The 17,523-nt window shown below is 37.9% G+C and overlaps 1 protein-coding gene across 4 annotated transcripts; it reads right to left on the bottom strand.

Annotated features, from left to right (window-relative positions):
- Window positions 1-7,246: 7,246 nt before the first annotated feature.
- On the bottom strand, window positions 7,247-12,783 carry LOC111804719 (transcription factor PIF3). Of its 4 annotated transcripts, none has more exons than XM_087128560.1 (8): window positions 11,755-12,783; window positions 10,495-11,665; window positions 10,310-10,423; window positions 10,143-10,208; window positions 9,972-10,067; window positions 9,394-9,876; window positions 7,778-7,850; window positions 7,247-7,691 (listed from the first exon to the last, which is right to left on the bottom strand). In XM_087128560.1, the coding sequence occupies exons 1-7, from the start codon at window positions 11,844-11,846 to the stop codon at window positions 7,791-7,793; spliced, it is 2,082 nt and encodes a 693-aa protein (XP_086984686.1). In that variant the 5' UTR covers window positions 11,847-12,783; the 3' UTR covers window positions 7,247-7,691; window positions 7,778-7,790. The 4 variants fall into 4 exon arrangements, with proteins under 4 accessions (XP_086984686.1, XP_086984687.1, XP_023545249.2 ...); XM_087128561.1 differs by having other exon boundaries at window positions 10,002-10,067; window positions 11,755-12,781; XM_023689481.2 differs by having other exon boundaries at window positions 10,310-10,411; window positions 11,755-12,780.
- Between the last annotated feature and the right edge of the window lie 4,740 nt (window positions 12,784-17,523).

Raw genomic sequence — 17,523 nt, forward strand, 5'->3', positions numbered from 1 at the left:
TCCAAATGAGATGTCACTCTCATGTTTAATTTTCTTTTGCTAACGAATAAATTGAATAATGTCGGGCTTCTAAAATGTTATCGGGAAAATTTTTAGTACTGTACTCGTAACAAAAAGTCTTCGTGTTAGTCTCGTTTATGATATTTGATTATTTTTATAAAAAAAATTATGGGTCGTCGTTAATTTGGAAAGAAATAGCGGAAAGCGGGGTTTTTTAGATGTTGGCATACATTTCGAGTCTATTATGGTTAAGCCAGTGCACTAGCTAGTCGAGATAACGGGAATAAGAGCGGGTGGTAAGTGAAAAAATTCGAGTGAAACTAATTAATTAAAAGCTAAGTTCCAAATGGAGATGTCACTCTCATGTTTAATTTTCTTTTTCTAACGAATAAATTGAATAATGTCGGGCTTCTAAAATGTTATCGGGAAAATTTTTAGTACTGTACTCGCATGAAAAAGTCTTCGTATTAGTCTCGTTTATGATATTTGATTATTTTTATAAAAAAAATTATGGGTCGTCGTTAATTTGGAAGGAAATAGCGGAAAACAAGGTTTTTTAGATGTTGACATACATTTATGAGTCTATTATGGTTAAGCCAGTGCACTAGCTAGTCGAGATAACGGGCATAAGAGCGGGTGGTAAGTGAAAAAATTCGAGTGAAACTAATTAATTAAAAGCTAAGTTCCAAATGGAGATGTCACTCTCATGTTTAATTTTCTTTTTCTAACGAATAAATTGAATAATGTCGGGCTTCTAAAATGTTATCGGGAAAATTTTTAGTACTGTACTCGTAACAAAAAGTCTTCGTGTTAGTCTCGTTTATGATATTTGATTATTTTTATAAAAAAAATTATGGGTCGTCGTTAATTTGGAAAGAAATAGCGGAAAGCGGGGTTTTTTAGATGTTGGCATACATTTCGAGTCTATTATGGTTAAGTCGGTGCACTAGCTAGTCGAGATAAGGGGAATAAGAGCGGGTGGTAAGTGAAAAAATTCGAGTGAGAAAGAAGCTATCCATTTGAGATGGGTTTGTATCAAATCAAATAATTTAGACAACAAAACCAAACCATGTGTGATTTATTGTGTTTTTAACAAAATAGATGCAATTTTGTGTCAAATTTAATTTCTACTTTTTGCTTTGAGTTTTAATTAAGTAAAATAATATATATTTTTATATATATAAAAAGAAAATCCGTCGGCCTCACGGTTTTAAAATGCATCTACTAAGGAGAGATTTCCACACTCTTATAAAGAATGTTTCGTTCTACTCTGTGTGTTTAAAACCATGAAGCTGACGACAATACGTAACGAGCTGAAACGGATAATATCTGCTAGAAGTACGCTTGAGCTATTACACCTCACTAGACAAAGATGTCTTGTTTTGAGGGATATGAATAAACTCCTTTTTGAAGTTGTGCACCGCACATTCACTCCTCATGTCACGATGAACATATAAAAATGTCGGCTAAAATGTCATATACATCGATAGAAATTTAATACTCTAACTATATTGAATATGTCGTATGTTTCCCATCACGTGATCAATGAACTATCGCTTTCTATTTAGCTGTTGAGTGACTATAACAGTATTTAAGGCTAGCTAGTAAAAACAAAACGAATGATTTACAAAGTTGAACTTTATTATAGGGATCGAACTACGATTCTTATCAAATATAGAGATTGAATTGAAACTTGTTAAATTGTAGAGACCGACGAACGAGCGATAAAAAGCATAAACCACAAAGTTTAGTGACTCTGGCCGGTGAGCCTCTAGGACAAGGAAGCGACGGTCAACCATCCCCTCTTGAGATTCATATAGATCAATCGATCTCGATCTCCACGTCCTGGCACGTGAATAAGAAGACATCATCTGAGAGTTGAGCAGTTGAGCTTTGAAACCTATTTACGAGAATAGCAAGTCAAGTAATATAGTCAAAGACATAAATTGTTCACAGCTTCCCCTCGAAATTCTCGTTGTGTTGTTTGAAGCCATTCTCGCGGTCGAACAAATTAATGTGAAGACTCAAAAATAAACAATCAAATTTTCCATCGTATCATTTCTAAGTCATTTGTACTAATCTTACCGTTTAAGTTTTTGCATGACCATGGAACCCCAATGAACAAACGTTTTTTGAGCTATGACACATCGAAAGAACGTATAGCTGAAAATATTTTAGTTTGTGAAGTATATTCAATATATTTCACGTAGACCTTCATAAATATATATCAGATTCTTCGTCAATACTCGTTGTTCGTAAGGTCTAAGGTTCATGTCACATCAACCTGCCTATTGAATCTTTTGACACGGTCAAAATGTTTTAAATTCGTTAAGGAAGATAGCTTTGAGTATGAAAGGTACACGATATCTTCGAGTTCTAATTGGCCTTGTCGATGTACCAAATGAACAAGAAGGTACTCTAACAAAGCTACAATATCCTTTCATTGTTGGGTTCTAATTATGCATTCTTTGGGAGTCCTCATTCATAAGTTCATACATAAACGCTAAAAGATGAACATACATAAACGTATGAACAACGAAAACAGGTTATAATTTTTGCTAAGGTAACCCGGATCAATATGAAAAATGTCGTATTTATAAGTTCATATTAATCTTTATCCATTTTATTCGATCATAGTACTATTTTTACATCCTCAACATCTATTTGATATGCTATATACCAAAAAAAATATGAACCAAACGCTAAAAGATGACCCATCTATTAAAATGAGTATAGTTCAACATTAATGAGTATCTACTCGTTCCCTTGTGGTAAGAGATTACTAAGTTTCAATTTCATCGGTGAATTTTTAGTTTAAATTATAATAAGTTTTTGTTTAGTCAAATATTAGCATGACCTATTGACATAATGCAACATAAGGGCAAATGAGTATTTATATAAATTTTCGAGTATCCTAATCCAATTAGGTGCACCTCGATTATCCTTACGGGATAATGTCTGACTCCATTATATTTGGTCACTAAATAACTCGTAAGATATTAAATTATAGGCAGGTCATCTCGTGACTTGAACTTAGGACAGGTAAAAAAAATGACGAGGCATGCTAGAGGAAAGTTTTTTTTTTTTTTTTTTTTGTTTATTTTTACGACTAAATTCTCGTGTACCATATCATGTCATGTTTGTTTTAACGACATAGAGTGCCGTCTTTTGTGGACATTTAGATTTTTCGGTGAGCCAGTTTGCATATAAAGCAAGGCGAGGGGCATTGGTTGTGACTATTCTGCGAGGTCTCCACCATGAAGTTCTACGTCAATGTTGGGAGGACTCGTATTCCTTTCATCTACTTTCAAGTCCGTCGCCTCCCCGACTTTGGAGGAGTTGAGTCGGTAATTTCTATTATCCTCACTTACAAAAGCCTGATTCCACCTTTCATATTGGGATTGATTGATAGCTCGGGATATTATTTTTCATGTAACTTAAGACTACGTCCAATGTAAATTTTCTAGACACAATTAATAAGTTAATATTAATTAATCATTACTAATCATTTTTAATAATTATTATCTCAAACATTTAAATCTCATATATTTAATATTCATATAGCACCTTAGATTTCAGTTAGCACGTTAAATCAATATTTAAATAAACATCGTTATCATTACGAGTTCATTAAACTCAAAATCAAACATTTAAACACTTCTACTTAAACCCTTTAATGATTTAAGAACGAAATGGACACAGCTATCAAAACCTCGAGATTAAATCGACGATTTAACGTGCTAATCACGTAGTGGCGGCTAGCTAGCCTTAGCTCGTACTTAAAAGGAAATAGAAATTTGTGGGGAACATTTTCACATTGCTTTGCCTTTTGGGTTAGGACTTGAGTGGCTTGGTTTTGCTAAAAGAATGCCTTTTGATTTGACCTTAACATATCTAATCCAAATGGGCCATTAACAATAGTTGGGAACATAAGCACATGCATTTCTCCTAACTTCTCCATAAATCACTACCAAATTATCTTGTCAATTCATGTATCATATAATAACACGATCTTTATGGTACGTTTACAAGATTCATTCGACTTTTAAATCATTATACTTGTCCTAACTTTATATTTAATATTTTTGATATAATATAAGCTTTCGGTATCTCATTGATGTGATTAATTGTTTCCGTCTTCTGGGTGTTTTTCAAAATTAATATCCGAACGCATATGTATAAGATAATTTATATCAGATCGATCTAAAAAATAACAATGGGTTGTGTTCGTGTCTGAATTCTTGAGTTTGAGTTTGAAAGAATGCCCTAAATGTGCCTTCCAACTTTATTTAAGATATTCTTGTTTATCTTTCGTTCTTTAATTTTAGTTCGTCAACTTTGAAAACAAGTAACCATTTTGTGTGTAATTATGTCGTTTAATACCTATCTACTCAATACTCACGCATACTCATATAAGGCCATTAATACACAAATTTTTGAAATCACATTACCCAAATGTCATTAAACGAGTATTAACGGAACTATAAAGGGAACTATAGCCGTTTGATAATTTATGTTTCGATTAGAATAAAAAATCTCATTAAAGTAGCTTAATAACATAAATAGCAATATTTATAATTCATGGACCTAACATGAAACAAAATTGGAAAATTATGGATTAAAAAGATAATTTTTTAAACATTTAAGAACAAAAATAGAACCATTCTTAAAAGTTTTTGTAACTAAAAGTAGGGTTTTTAAATCTATTTAATATAACAAATAAACTTCTTTTTAATAGAATAAGTAGCATATATAAATTTTGTATCGAGTAAATGGACCATCTGAAAAACAACGATTCTGAAAATAGGATGACTAAAAAATGTGTCTTCCTTTTCGGTGGTTCAATTATAGGAACTCTATCATTAAGCATGTTTTGCTCGAAGCAACTCTATGTTGGGTTCCACTCTTAGAAACGGAGTAAGTAATGTGACCATGTTGCAAATGATGCAGGGGCATGTCGGGGCCATTAGGTGCTGAATTTGGATTTCGAATCCTGAGTATGGGTTTACAAATGGTATCAAAACGATATCTCTCCCAATAAGATGTGGTTTGAGGACGGATCAAGGTGAAAGCTAGTGGTCATGTGACACCCAAGTAAACGAGGGATACATGAATGAACTGAGACTACATTCGAATGAGAGAAATCCCGAGGATAAGATGACTACAAAAAGCGTAAAGGAAATGAAGGTTACTACCTATACTAACAAAACGCAACTTCCTTTTCGATGACTCAGTCATAGGAACTCCATAGTTAAACGTTATCAGGTGTTGAATCAAGAGTTCGATCTCAAATAAATTATTTAATTGGTTAAAGCAAACTAAAAAGAACAACACCATTTAAATAATGGGATTATCAAATCATGGTGAAAAGGCTTTTAAGTGACTTGAATTATGGAAAGTTTTTTTTATTTTATTTGCCGATGAGTTAGATAGTGTTCGATTGAGACATTTTTCTAACTCAATTCAACGATTCGAATTGTAATTTTTTCAACTCAACCAACTCTTATAAAATAAGAACCTAACTCAAACTGTATAGATTAGATTGGATTGGGTCGATCGAACTTTTTAAGTTATCAGATCAAAATTACAAAAAAAATGGATAGAGAATGACACTCGCGAAGAGGCATTAAACCTAGCTACATTCTAAAACCCCTCGACCAGTTTCTCGACCTGTTGAATAATTCTATTGTTCCTCTCATGCCAAATACCCCAAAACTTCAAAGAAACGTGTCACAACACTTCGCCCTTCTCCCTAATGGGAAGATTCAAAAGCACCTCCTTCGACATAGATCTTGCATCTCTATTGCAAGCCTGAAAAACCAAACGAGCTCATCCAACGACCCCAACGAAAGTACAATTATTGTCAACCAAATGACAATTTGGTATCGTTCATTGAAATCTCGTACATGACATAAATGCATAGGATGGTTCAAAGAGTAAGAAATGGGATTGACGACGACTTACATAGTCAGTTAAATGGTTTAAAATGATTTTCTAAGTGGTTAAGAGCTTTAAAATCATTTCAAACCGACCCTAATATCTATCTACAAACATTAGATGAAGGTGGTACAACTATTATTCCATGACCATTCTTAGTTAGATTCGAGCGAGTGAATATGATTATACAAAACTATCAACGTAATAGTCCAATTCCATTGCTAACACATATTGTCTCGCTTTGGCCCCATTACGTATTACCGTCAGCCTCACGATTTTAAAACGCGTCTACTAAGGAGAGGTTTCTACACCCTTATAAGAAATGTTTTGTTCTCCTTTCAACTGAATCTACTAGAAAGAGGTTTCCACATCCCTATAAACAATGTTTTGTTCTCTCTTCAATCGAGTCTACTAGGGAGAGGTTTTCACACCCTTATAAGAAATGTTTTGTTCCCCTTTTCAACCAATGTGGGATTTCACAATCCACCCCCCGAGGGCCAGCGTCCTCACTGGCACACTGTCTGATGTCTAGCTCTGATACCATTTGTAACAGCACAGGCCCACCGTTAGCAGATATTGTCCGCTATGGCCCATTACGTATCGCCATCAGCCTCGCAATTTTAAAATGTGTTTACTAGAGAGAGGTTTCCACACCCTTATAAGAAATGTTTAGTTCTCCTCTTCAACTGATATGAGATCTCACAATCAATCATTAAACAATCAATCATTAAACAAGCTTGAAAAATAATCTAGAAATGAACCCATAAAACTCTAAGTGACAAATGGCTTAAACAATCACTCATTAGACAAGCTTATTCTCTAGTCCAAAAGAGAGAAATTGGTATCTGCTCAATAAATCTTCAATAAATCTTCAATTCTATTCTAAATTTCAAGGCTACCTACATGTGGTTGGGGCGGGGAAAAGCGAACGCTCACCACTAGCAGATATTGTCCGTTTTGGCCCGCTACATATCGCTATCAATCTCACGGTTTTAAAATGCATCTGTTAAGGAGATGTTTCTATGCCCTTATAAGGAATGTTTCGTTCCTCTCTCCAACCAATATGGGATCTCACAATCCACCCCCCATTGGGAGACTAGCGTCCTCGCCGGCACACTACCCGATGTCTGGCTCTAATACCATTTGTAACAACCCAAGCTCACCGCTAGCGGATATCATCCATTTTGGCCCGTTACGTATCGCCATCAGCCTCATGGTTTTAAAACGCGTCTACTAGAGAGAGGTTTCCACATCCTTATAAGGAAAATTTCATTCCCTTCCCCAACCGACGTGGGATCTCACAGAAAGATTACGAAACTAGCATACATACAAAATTTTGTTAATGTTCTACAGATCAACTTTAAGCTACATAAGCTAATCACCACATGCAGGTCTCAGATGCACATAATTTCAGGATGTAAAAGCCAAGCTACCTATCTCAATACTTAACAAATCCATGAACGGTTCAGCAGAGACTCATATAAAGATAGAGAATGGGAGAGAACTTTATTTTCCTTTCCATTATTAAGTCGAATCTACTTACATTTTTCATCATATTCAGCCTCGACGCATTGACGCATCGACGCAGCTGCATTATGCCTGTCCAGTTCTCCAAGTCCAAAGTGGTCGGGTTGTCGTACTCAATCGTTTATATTTGCCGATATCAAGTAATTATGAACAGGTAGCAGCCGAATGTCAAGGCCGAGATAATCTGCCTAATGAAGCCTAATGAATGTGGTTTCTTCAGTAATAATCTGCATAAAACATAGTGATTTAAATGCTATCAGCCTTGATCATTGAATAGGTAAAGTGGAAAAACTACGGTGCAAATTTGACTCACAGGCAACTTAAGGTCATTTTTGGTGGTGGGGTTCACACGGCTGCCCATTAGCACAAGAAGCTTGTTCATTAGCCTGCAGTTAGAATAGCATTCATGGGTATCAAATATTTCTCATCGTCTCGATTCTAATAAAGAATGTTGCTATTCTAATAAAGAATGTTGCTACTTCCGCTATTATCGACCAATGTTGTTTAAAACTCTCCGAACAATATAGTTAAAAGAAATAGCAACACGATAATTCAAGTAGATATTGTCCTCTTTGGATTTTCCCTTTCGGGATTCCCTTCAAAGTTTTTAAAACGCGTCTTCTAAGGAGAGGTTTTGGAATTCCCTTCGGGACTCAGCCTCCTTGCTGACACATCGCCCGGTGTTCGGCTCTAATACCATTTGTAACAGCCCAAGCTCACCACTAGCAGATATTGTCCTCTTTGAGCTTTCCCTTCTGGGCTTCCCCTCAAGGTTTTTAAAATGCATCTTCTAGGAAGAGGTTTCCACACCCTTATAAATGCTTCGTTCTCCTCCCCAACTGATGTGAGATCTCACAATTCACCTCTCTTTGGGACCCAGTGAGGAGGCTGGCACTTGTTCTCTTCTCCAATCGACGTGGGACCCTCCAATCTACCCCCCTTCAGGACTCAGCCTCCTTGCTGACACATCGCCCGGTGTTCGGCTCTAATACCATTTGTAACAGCCCAAGCTCACCGCTAGCAGATATTGTCCTCTTTGAGCTTTCCCTTCTGGGCTTCCCCTCAAGGTTTTTAAAACGCGTATTCTAGGGAGAGGTTTCCACACCCTTATAAAGAATGCTTTGTTCTCCTCCCCAACTGATGTGAGATCTCACAATCCACCCCCCTTTGGGGCTCAGCGAGGAGGCTGGCACTTGTTCTCTTCTCCAATCGACGTGGGACCCTCCAATCTACCCCCCTTTGGGACTCAGCCTCCTTGCTGACACATCGCCCGGTGTTCGGCTCTAATACCATTTGTAACAGCCCAAGCTCACCGCTAGCAAATATTGTCCTCTTTGAGCTTTCCCTTTCGGGCTTCCCCTCAAGGTTTTTAAAACACGTCTCCTAGGGAGAGGTTTCCACACCCTTATATAAAAATGTTTCGTTCTCCTCCCCAACCGATGTGGGATCTCACAATCCACCCCCCTTCAGGGCCCAGTGTCCTTGCTAGCACACCGCCTTGTGCCCACCCCCGTTCAGGACTCAACCTCCTCGCTGACACATCGCCCGATGTTTGGCTCTAATACCATTTGTAATAACCCAAGCTCACCGCTAGTAGATATTGTCTTCTTTGAGCTTTCTCTTTCAAGGTCAAGCCCACCGCTAGTAGTTCTAGTCTAACCCTTAAAGGAGTTTTGGGGGGATTGACCATTCGAGCAAGTGAAAAAAACACGAATCGCACTGGGCTCGGGTTTTCTACAAATTAAGATGTGATTCTTGGCAAATGGGTTTAATCTTTTGATCCTGAATGTGGTTTAGGTAAATTGTGGGACCAAATTGAACCCTAAATCTTCATGGAAGTCAGAACAAAACCAAGAATTGTTTACATGATAACGACTCTAGCCTACCCTTAAACATAACATAAAAACTTCAAAATATATATCATCAAACCTGTCTAGGAGTTGGAGTTGTTAAAGGGTCAGTGCCACCATTTGGCACCATAGGTGAATCACTCTTCGGAGACGCATCTTTCGAGCTACAAGCTGCAGCTGAACCAAAATTCTCGACAGGAGCTACTGCCACACCGGGATTGGTCATAAAAGGTCCTCCGGTAAATGGTGCAATCGGTCCACGTGGCATGGGAATAGGAAGTCCTTGACCAGGAAGTCCAAGCACCTGAAAGTTAGAACCTGGCATTCCATGCATTACAGTTTGAGCTGGAATGGACGGGCCAGGAAAATGCGTTCCTTGCACGTGTGGCACTTGAACCATGGGATAACCAGGAGGGCCAACATTCACGTCAGGCATACCGATCCCGAATCCCATTCCCATTCCTACACCCATGGGTGAATACATATGAGGTGCATTCATGAATGGCATTCCTCCAGGGGACATCATGGGAGGCATGAACAAACCAGCTCCCATCGACATAATCTACAAAATCAGCGAAACACTTGAATGGGTTACTTGAATGTTCTAAACAACGACAACTTCCGGGTTGTGGGGAGTGGAAGGGACAAAAGAAATACATTTTTCTGCCTCAGGAAACAGAGCATCACCTGAACCTGAAGTTGAAGCGTTTTCAAGTACTCAATGGCTTCATCGAGCATGGAAGCTTTGTCGACCTAGTAATTCCATGACGATTAAAAGAATAAATATCGAGTAACAAAGAACCCATCAAGAGATATCGATAGGCCAACCTTATTACAATTTGGTATGAGTTCTTGCAGTGCACGCATCTTCTCATTGATCCTGTCTCTACGTCGCTGTTGCAGAAATTTAAGAACGGGTCCACGTAAGAACCAAAAAAAACGGCTAAATTTTGTATATGAAGCAAAAAACGAGTTCTCGTAACTAGAAGACTCACTCTTTCAGATAAATTATGCACTTCTGCTGCCCTGCTTCTTTTCGAACCAGTTCCTCGAGTGGGAGTCACTCGCTTCACATCATTGCATTCTTCTTCTACATCCTGCACTTGAAACTACTTTTAGTTTACATTTGGAAAACGATCGAGGTACACAAGGCAAGACGAGGATTCAATTTTGTACTCACATCACTATGCCATTCAGAATCCTCAGTCTCGTGACATTTTCTCTTCCTGTTAAGCGTTGGATCATCGGAAGCTCCTTCCACGCTATTGCGTGAACAAACAGAAGCAGCAAATACAGATTCAACAGCCTTCTCGCTATCTGGCAATACTTTTGGTGCACCTACTTCAAGACAACGATCGGGGCGGTCTTCATTGTTAGCTGAATCTCCCAAACAAGCAAGCTTGGGATGTTTGACAGCCTGCAATTGCTCAGGACCCTTGGAATCTGATGGTTTGTTATCATCTATGGAAGGCACTATCGCATTTTTACAGCACGTCTTTGATTCATTTCTTATACATGACGATTGATCGCGTTGACTATTAGCTGCTGAACCCACAGTTCCAACGACACCATGGTTCTGAGGATTGGATTTGAGAAGAGCAGCCGGTCGCAGAAAATGGGAGAAATTTATAACATTGGGGGAATTACTTGAAGGAGTTGGATCAAGCTTTTGCCTAGCTGTGCTTGAAGAACTGCTTGCAATCAATGGAACCTGAAGAGTTTGGCCCATAAGAGAATCACGGAGAATCTTGCCCGACGCGTTTTCAGTGCTGCCTGTACATTTTACTCTAAGATGTGGAAATAATGTCTGGCTTTGCTGGGGTGCTAACGAACGTAATTCGTTCGTGCTACTTCTAGGTCCAGTAGTTGAAACATCTAATGTAGAAAGCTTCGAAATATTGCCATCTTCAAGATTAGTACCGTGCAAAGAATTTAGGCGCGTATCTCTGTTTACCTGATGAACACCATTAGCTTTGCCTATAGAAGACGCAACACTATGGCTTGCGGGGTGGTCGTTAATGGTTACCCCTGATAATTCAGGTAAGAAATCCGAAGAATAATCGTGTTGTAGATGTCCACCAAGAGGATAACTCAGCCAAGGCACGATATCGTTATCATCATCATCATCATCACGAGCCAATTCGACCTCAGGCGACGACCCCGTCGCTATAACATCTCTTACTACCGAATCAATAGCCCCAAACTTTCCCATCTTTGCATTATTGAAATGTCCTGGTAAACACAGAGGTTGTGAAGTGTTCATATTTGAGTTCTTCCTGGTCCTACTGGACTGACCTTGCTGCAAAATTTGGCCATTCTCCCAAACCAGCTCGAAAACGTCATTCTCGGGACTGCATTCGAAACCCACAAGAATCAAGAAGCTAAGATTTAGAGCAAATGTACAGAAACAAAACCATGGAAGCAAAATTAAAAGACTTACCTCAGAGATAAATCTGAAGCAACCATGTTGTTCCTGTCTTGAGCTGAATCAAGCTTCTCTCTAGCCACACGACAAAGCTCAGATAGAGGCATAATGGTCGGAATAAGTAACGTTTAAACTCCAGAAACCAAATCCAAATGAATATAATAAGACGAACCCAGATGAATTGAAAAGGGGAATAATCAGCTTTAAAAGATGAAAGTGGCTTAGAATAAAAAACAATGTCCCTATCAGTGACCCAAATCCAGAATAAGCTCGTAGAAGGCAAATCTAACAGAACCCAGATGAAATATTTGTTTAATTGGCAGATTCTGATGAACAAGCAAGAGGAAATTAGTTGAAGAAGACAAACAAACAGTCCGACAAAGACATCCAGCAAAAAACACAACCAAACCAGAAGGGAAACCTGAGGAAATTCGGCGGCTAAACGAACGGGAAAGAAACAAAAACGAGAGAGAAAAGCGAGATCCTCGAAGCAGTCGAAGAACACGAATCCACATGCATTGAAAATACGAATTGGGGTTTAAATCGAACGACCCAGAAAGGCGTAATTTAGGCAAACAAATGAAAATAAAAGGGGAAAAGGGCAGCAGAGCTATAATAGCGAGAAAAATGGAAGACGAAATGGGTCCACCATGAAACCTCTGGTTGAGATGAACTGGGTCACCACCACCAACGCCGCCGTCATCGCCGCCGTTATCCTGCCGTTGAATGGCTCTGTTCATCAATCATTGGTGGCAAACATACATTGACAGAAAATGGGTTGATTTTTCGAGGGTTTTAAGAAGAAGGGTTTTGTTGTTCTTCTTGTTCTTGCAGTTTGCTCCCTCAGATTGAGGCAAAATCGAATAGATTGAATGAAATAGAGGGTTTGAACATCAGTGTCTGCAAATTAAAGCTGCCCCTCATTCCAAATTCTTATCTGGGTGGCATCTTTCTTTTTTGTTCTGTTTGTTGTTTGTTTGTATCTGTTCTTTCTGTGATCTTGGCTGCAATGCGAAGCAATGCATGTGTCGGCTGCCATCCTTTTCGGATAATATAGATACACATTCATAAGTTAAGTACCATGCACCATTTTCAGCTCTAATCCAAATAATAATAGAGTTCTTCCATATCGAATGTGATAAAGCCATATTCTTACCTTTCACCGAGTATTTGTGTGAAATCTCACGTCGATGGGAGAAGAGAACGAAACATTTTTTATAAAGATATGGAAACCTTTCCCCTAAAAGACATGTTTTAAAAACCTTGAGAGGAAACTCGAAAGGAAACGCTCAAAAAAGACAATATCTGACAGTCGTGGGGTTGGGGCGTTACAAATGGTATCAGAGCTAGATATCGAGTGATGTACCAGTCAGGAGGCTGAGCTCCAAAGGGAGGTGGACAAAAGACGGTGTACCAACAAGGAAGTTGGGCCTCGAAGGGGATGGATTGGATTAGGGGGTCTCACATCGATTGGAGAAGGGAACGAGTGCCAGCAAGGACGCTTGGCCCGAAGAGGAGTGGATTGTGATATCCCACATCAGTTGGGGAGAATAACGAAGCATTCTATAAGGACGTGAAAATCTCTCCCTAGTGGACGCGTTTTCAATCTTAACATAGTTAAAGTAGTTAAGACATATATGTTCGACTAAAAGATTAGAAGTTGAATTCTCGTCTCTACGATTTCAGCTAAAAAACGAACGTAAAAGTTTAGAAACGAAAACGACTATCGTTTTTTAAGTTTTAGTGGTAAGACAAATTTTTAAAAAGTTAGGACCTTAGCAAAAAAAACGTAAACCCTAAAATATTTGTTTGGTTGTGGTGACAAAGATGGAGGGATTTGTCCATTTTTTTTAGGGTTTTTTTTTATACAAAGGACACAAGTGGGAAATGGTATGGGGTGATGAAGTTCACGTGGGAAGGTTTTGCTTTTGAGACACTGCGGGCCTCTCTCTTCCTTTGGCCTTATTGCTCTTCGTCTTCTTTCTTTGCCCGTTACGTACCCGTCACCTTCACGGTTCGCTAATGACTCGGTCTCATGGCTAATCGCGTCTATTAGGGAAAGGTTTTCACACCCTTATAAGAAATATGTTGCTCCCATCTCCAATCGATGTGGCCAACGTCCTCGCTAGCACACCGCTTAGTGTCTAGCGGATATTGTCTATTTTGGCATGTTACGTATCACTGTCAGCCTCACAGTTTTAAAACGCGTCTACTAGAAAGAGGTTTCCACACCTTTATAAAGAATGTATCACTCCCCTCTCAAAGTACTTTTATGTTACTGTCTAACATGGTAACGTGTTTGCTCTGAAAGTATGGATGAGACATATGTAAAGACTCGAGTGCATAACAAAAAAATTTGAGCGATTTTGGCTTGACTCAGTATTTGGGTTAGGTTGAAATTTGATTTCGTTATGGCGTGCACCAAATTGAACCGACCATGCTCACGATAACAATAGTTTTATAAATTAATTATTAGATTCACTCTACCACGAACGATTGGATGTGATCTAAAATATCACAAAATCAACCAATTGACACTCTTTAACGGAGTATCCAGAAGAGCAGATGATTAGACAGTGAAACGAAGATGCTACACTGGGAAAGAACAAAATGAGAAAAATTCTTTTGAGATAAGACTCTAAAGCTAAATGCTCGCTTCAGTTACATCAAACTGTCAGAATTGTGGTTAAGTCGGAAGCCAACCATTAACAATCGATCATTCGTGGAGGAAGAAACCCACTGTAGAAGTAAAAATTCTAAATCGAGCAACGACCCTGAATTACAAAATTCAACCCTAGATTAGTTTCAGAAAAAGAAAAAAAAAAGTTACGACACTAATAAACGTTTATTACTAACAAAAACAGTTCTACGAACAGATGAATACACCGTGCACGAGTTTAATTTTCGAACTAAACCCGAAAATCAAAACTTTGATCATCTCGGAATTCACGAATAAAATATATATATATATATATATATATATATATATATAGTAAGATTCAATTGAATGTAATATGTAAGACATTGGAAACCATATAATATAAATATAGTAATGTTATTAAGATGCCTTAGGTATGGGGAAACAAATGAGGATAACATAAAGAAAATAAAAACATATGGGGACTGACAAGCAATTTAAAAACATATGGGGACTGACAAGCAATTTTAAATTATATAACGGGGACTCTTAAATTTCATTGACGGGTTTTTACCTAAGTTTGGAAACGTTTATTTTTTAGTCCCTCGACTTTTAAAAAAATAAATTTAAACCCAATTTGGTGCCTATTTTGTTTTTGTTTTCTATTTTTACAAAGAAATAATAAAATAAATTGGTTATCGGAGGAGACTTCATGTGAGATCCCACGTCGATTGGAAATGGGAACGAAGTTTTTTTTTTTTTTTTTTTTTTTTTTTATCAGAGTGTGAGCCCTCTCCCTAGCAGACTCGTTTTAAATTCGTGAGGCTGACGGTGATACGTAATGGGTCAAAGCGGAAAATGTCTGTTAGCAATGAATTTGGGCTATTACAAATGATATGGAAACATCTCCTTAGTAGATGCATTTTAAAATTGTGAGGCTAATGGTGATATGTAACAAGCCAAAATGACAATATCTACTAGTCATGGGCTTGGAAGACTATCACACTTTGGTTTGTACAATTCTTCATCAACTATCTGCTCAGCTAATGCTCGTCTCATCAAATATGTGACTTGGATTCATACCCATGTTAGCTCGTTAGTATGTATTTTTGGAATCAATGTCATGTTATCTCGAATAAAATTATTTCGAGAACAAAGTAGTTACTTTTTAAAAGTTCAAATGCATATGAGTAAGATATTTTGAAAGTTTTGAAACCATACCGACACAAAAACTATGAATTAAAATAAACATTTTGAAGGAAATATCAAAAAGGAATAAATCTAAAAACCTGAAAATCGAAATAGATGTCTTGACAACTGTCGATATTTTCACATGTTCATAGGTTCGCGTCGACATAAGAGATAAATGAACAATTTCATTATATCATAATATCTAGACAAAATATTAAAATAAAAAGAAACAAAATATACTTAACGAGAAAATAGTATAACTATAACGAACATTTTAACTTATTAAAAAAAAGTAAAATTCTCGTTTACTTATTTAATTTAATGTTATCATAAACTTTAAAAAAAAAAAAAAATACTCTCACAATTGAATTGAAACTATTAATACTTTGCTTAAAAAATACTCTTAAACTTTCAAATGTTTCAAATCTTCACACTCACGTGTTATTAAACTATTAACATATACTGACTATTAACATAGATGTTGAGGATGGTAGGGGGAGTCTCATATTGGCTAAGGGGATGATCGTAGGTTTATAAGTAAGGAATAGAAATGAGACCTTTTGGAGAAACCAAAAGAAAAGTTAGGAGAGCTTATACTCAAAATGAGCAATATCATATACCATTGTGGAGAGTCATGGTTCCTAACATGGTATTAGAGTCATGCCCTTAACTTAGTCAACAAAGAAGTTGTGAGCCTTGAAGGTATAGTCAAAAAGTGACTCAAGTGTCGAACAAATGGTGTATTTTATTCGAGGGATCTAGAGAAAGGAGTCGAACCTCGATTAAGAGAAGGCTGTTCGAGGGCTCTATAGGCCTCAGAGGAGGCTCTATGGTTTACTTTGTTCGAGGGATAGATTGTTGAGAATTGTTGAAAGAGGAGTCCCACATTGGCTAATTAGGGGATGATCCTTAGCTAATTAAGTGATGAGAGCTTATGCTCAAAGTGGACAATATCTTACCATGGTGAGAGTCGTGGTTTCTAACCGCCAATGTAATTTGTAAATGTGGCCTACTCACCTTGGCATGTCAGGCAAAAAGTTCTGCTTAAATTCGCCAACGCTTCCTACTGATGGTGCTGAATGAGTGGTTCCTTGAGGAAACTATTCACTTATGTCCTCCCTTCAATTAAAATCAGTGGTTAGATTCATCAATCGCCAAGAGATGTTACAATCAAACTAGCATAAACTGACCATGAAAAGTATACTCTTTTATGAATAGTTGTTATATGCATATATAAAAAAAACCTGAAATGACGATATCCATCAATTGCCATGTTCAGCAATCTGTCTGACATGCAGAATATGCTTATTCCGGATCAAGAGTTACACTGTGATGGGTCTTCCTTTTCGGGCTTCTCCTCAAGATTTTTAAAACGTGTTTGCTAAGGAGAGATTTCCACACTTTTATAAAGGGTGTTTCATTCTCCTCCCCAACTGATGTGGGATCTCATAATCCACCCCTCTTCAGGGTCCAGCGTCCTCAGTGGCCCCCATTCCTTTCTCTAATCGATGTGGGACTCCTACCAAATCCACCCCCTTCGAGGCCCAGCGTCCTTACTGGCACACTGCCTCGTGTCTACCCCCCTTCGAGGAACAGCCTCTTCGCTGGCACATTGCCCGAAACCTGACTCTGATATCATTTGTAATGGCTCAAGCCCACCGCTAGCAGATATTGTCCTCTTTAAGCTTCCCCTTTCGGACTTCCCTTTAAGGTTCTTAAAACGCGTCTACTAGGGAGAGGTTTCTACACCCTTATAAAGGATGTTTCGTTCTCCTCCCCAACCGATGTGGGATCTCTACCTAGTTAGGTAATAATCCAACACGGGGTTAGCTTACGATGTCTTTTTCAGCTCTCGTCCAAACAAAGAAACAAGTATTTTCTAGAAAAAAAACCCTTTAAACAAAAGGAATGCAATCTTTCACAAAGATGAGTAGCAGAAAAATTGTCTATAGTAA

This window comes from Cucurbita pepo, chromosome 11 (assembly GCF_057944985.1).
Source record: "Cucurbita pepo subsp. pepo isolate OVF chromosome 11, ASM5794498v1, whole genome shotgun sequence".
Taxonomy (NCBI): domain Eukaryota; kingdom Viridiplantae; phylum Streptophyta; class Magnoliopsida; order Cucurbitales; family Cucurbitaceae; genus Cucurbita; species Cucurbita pepo.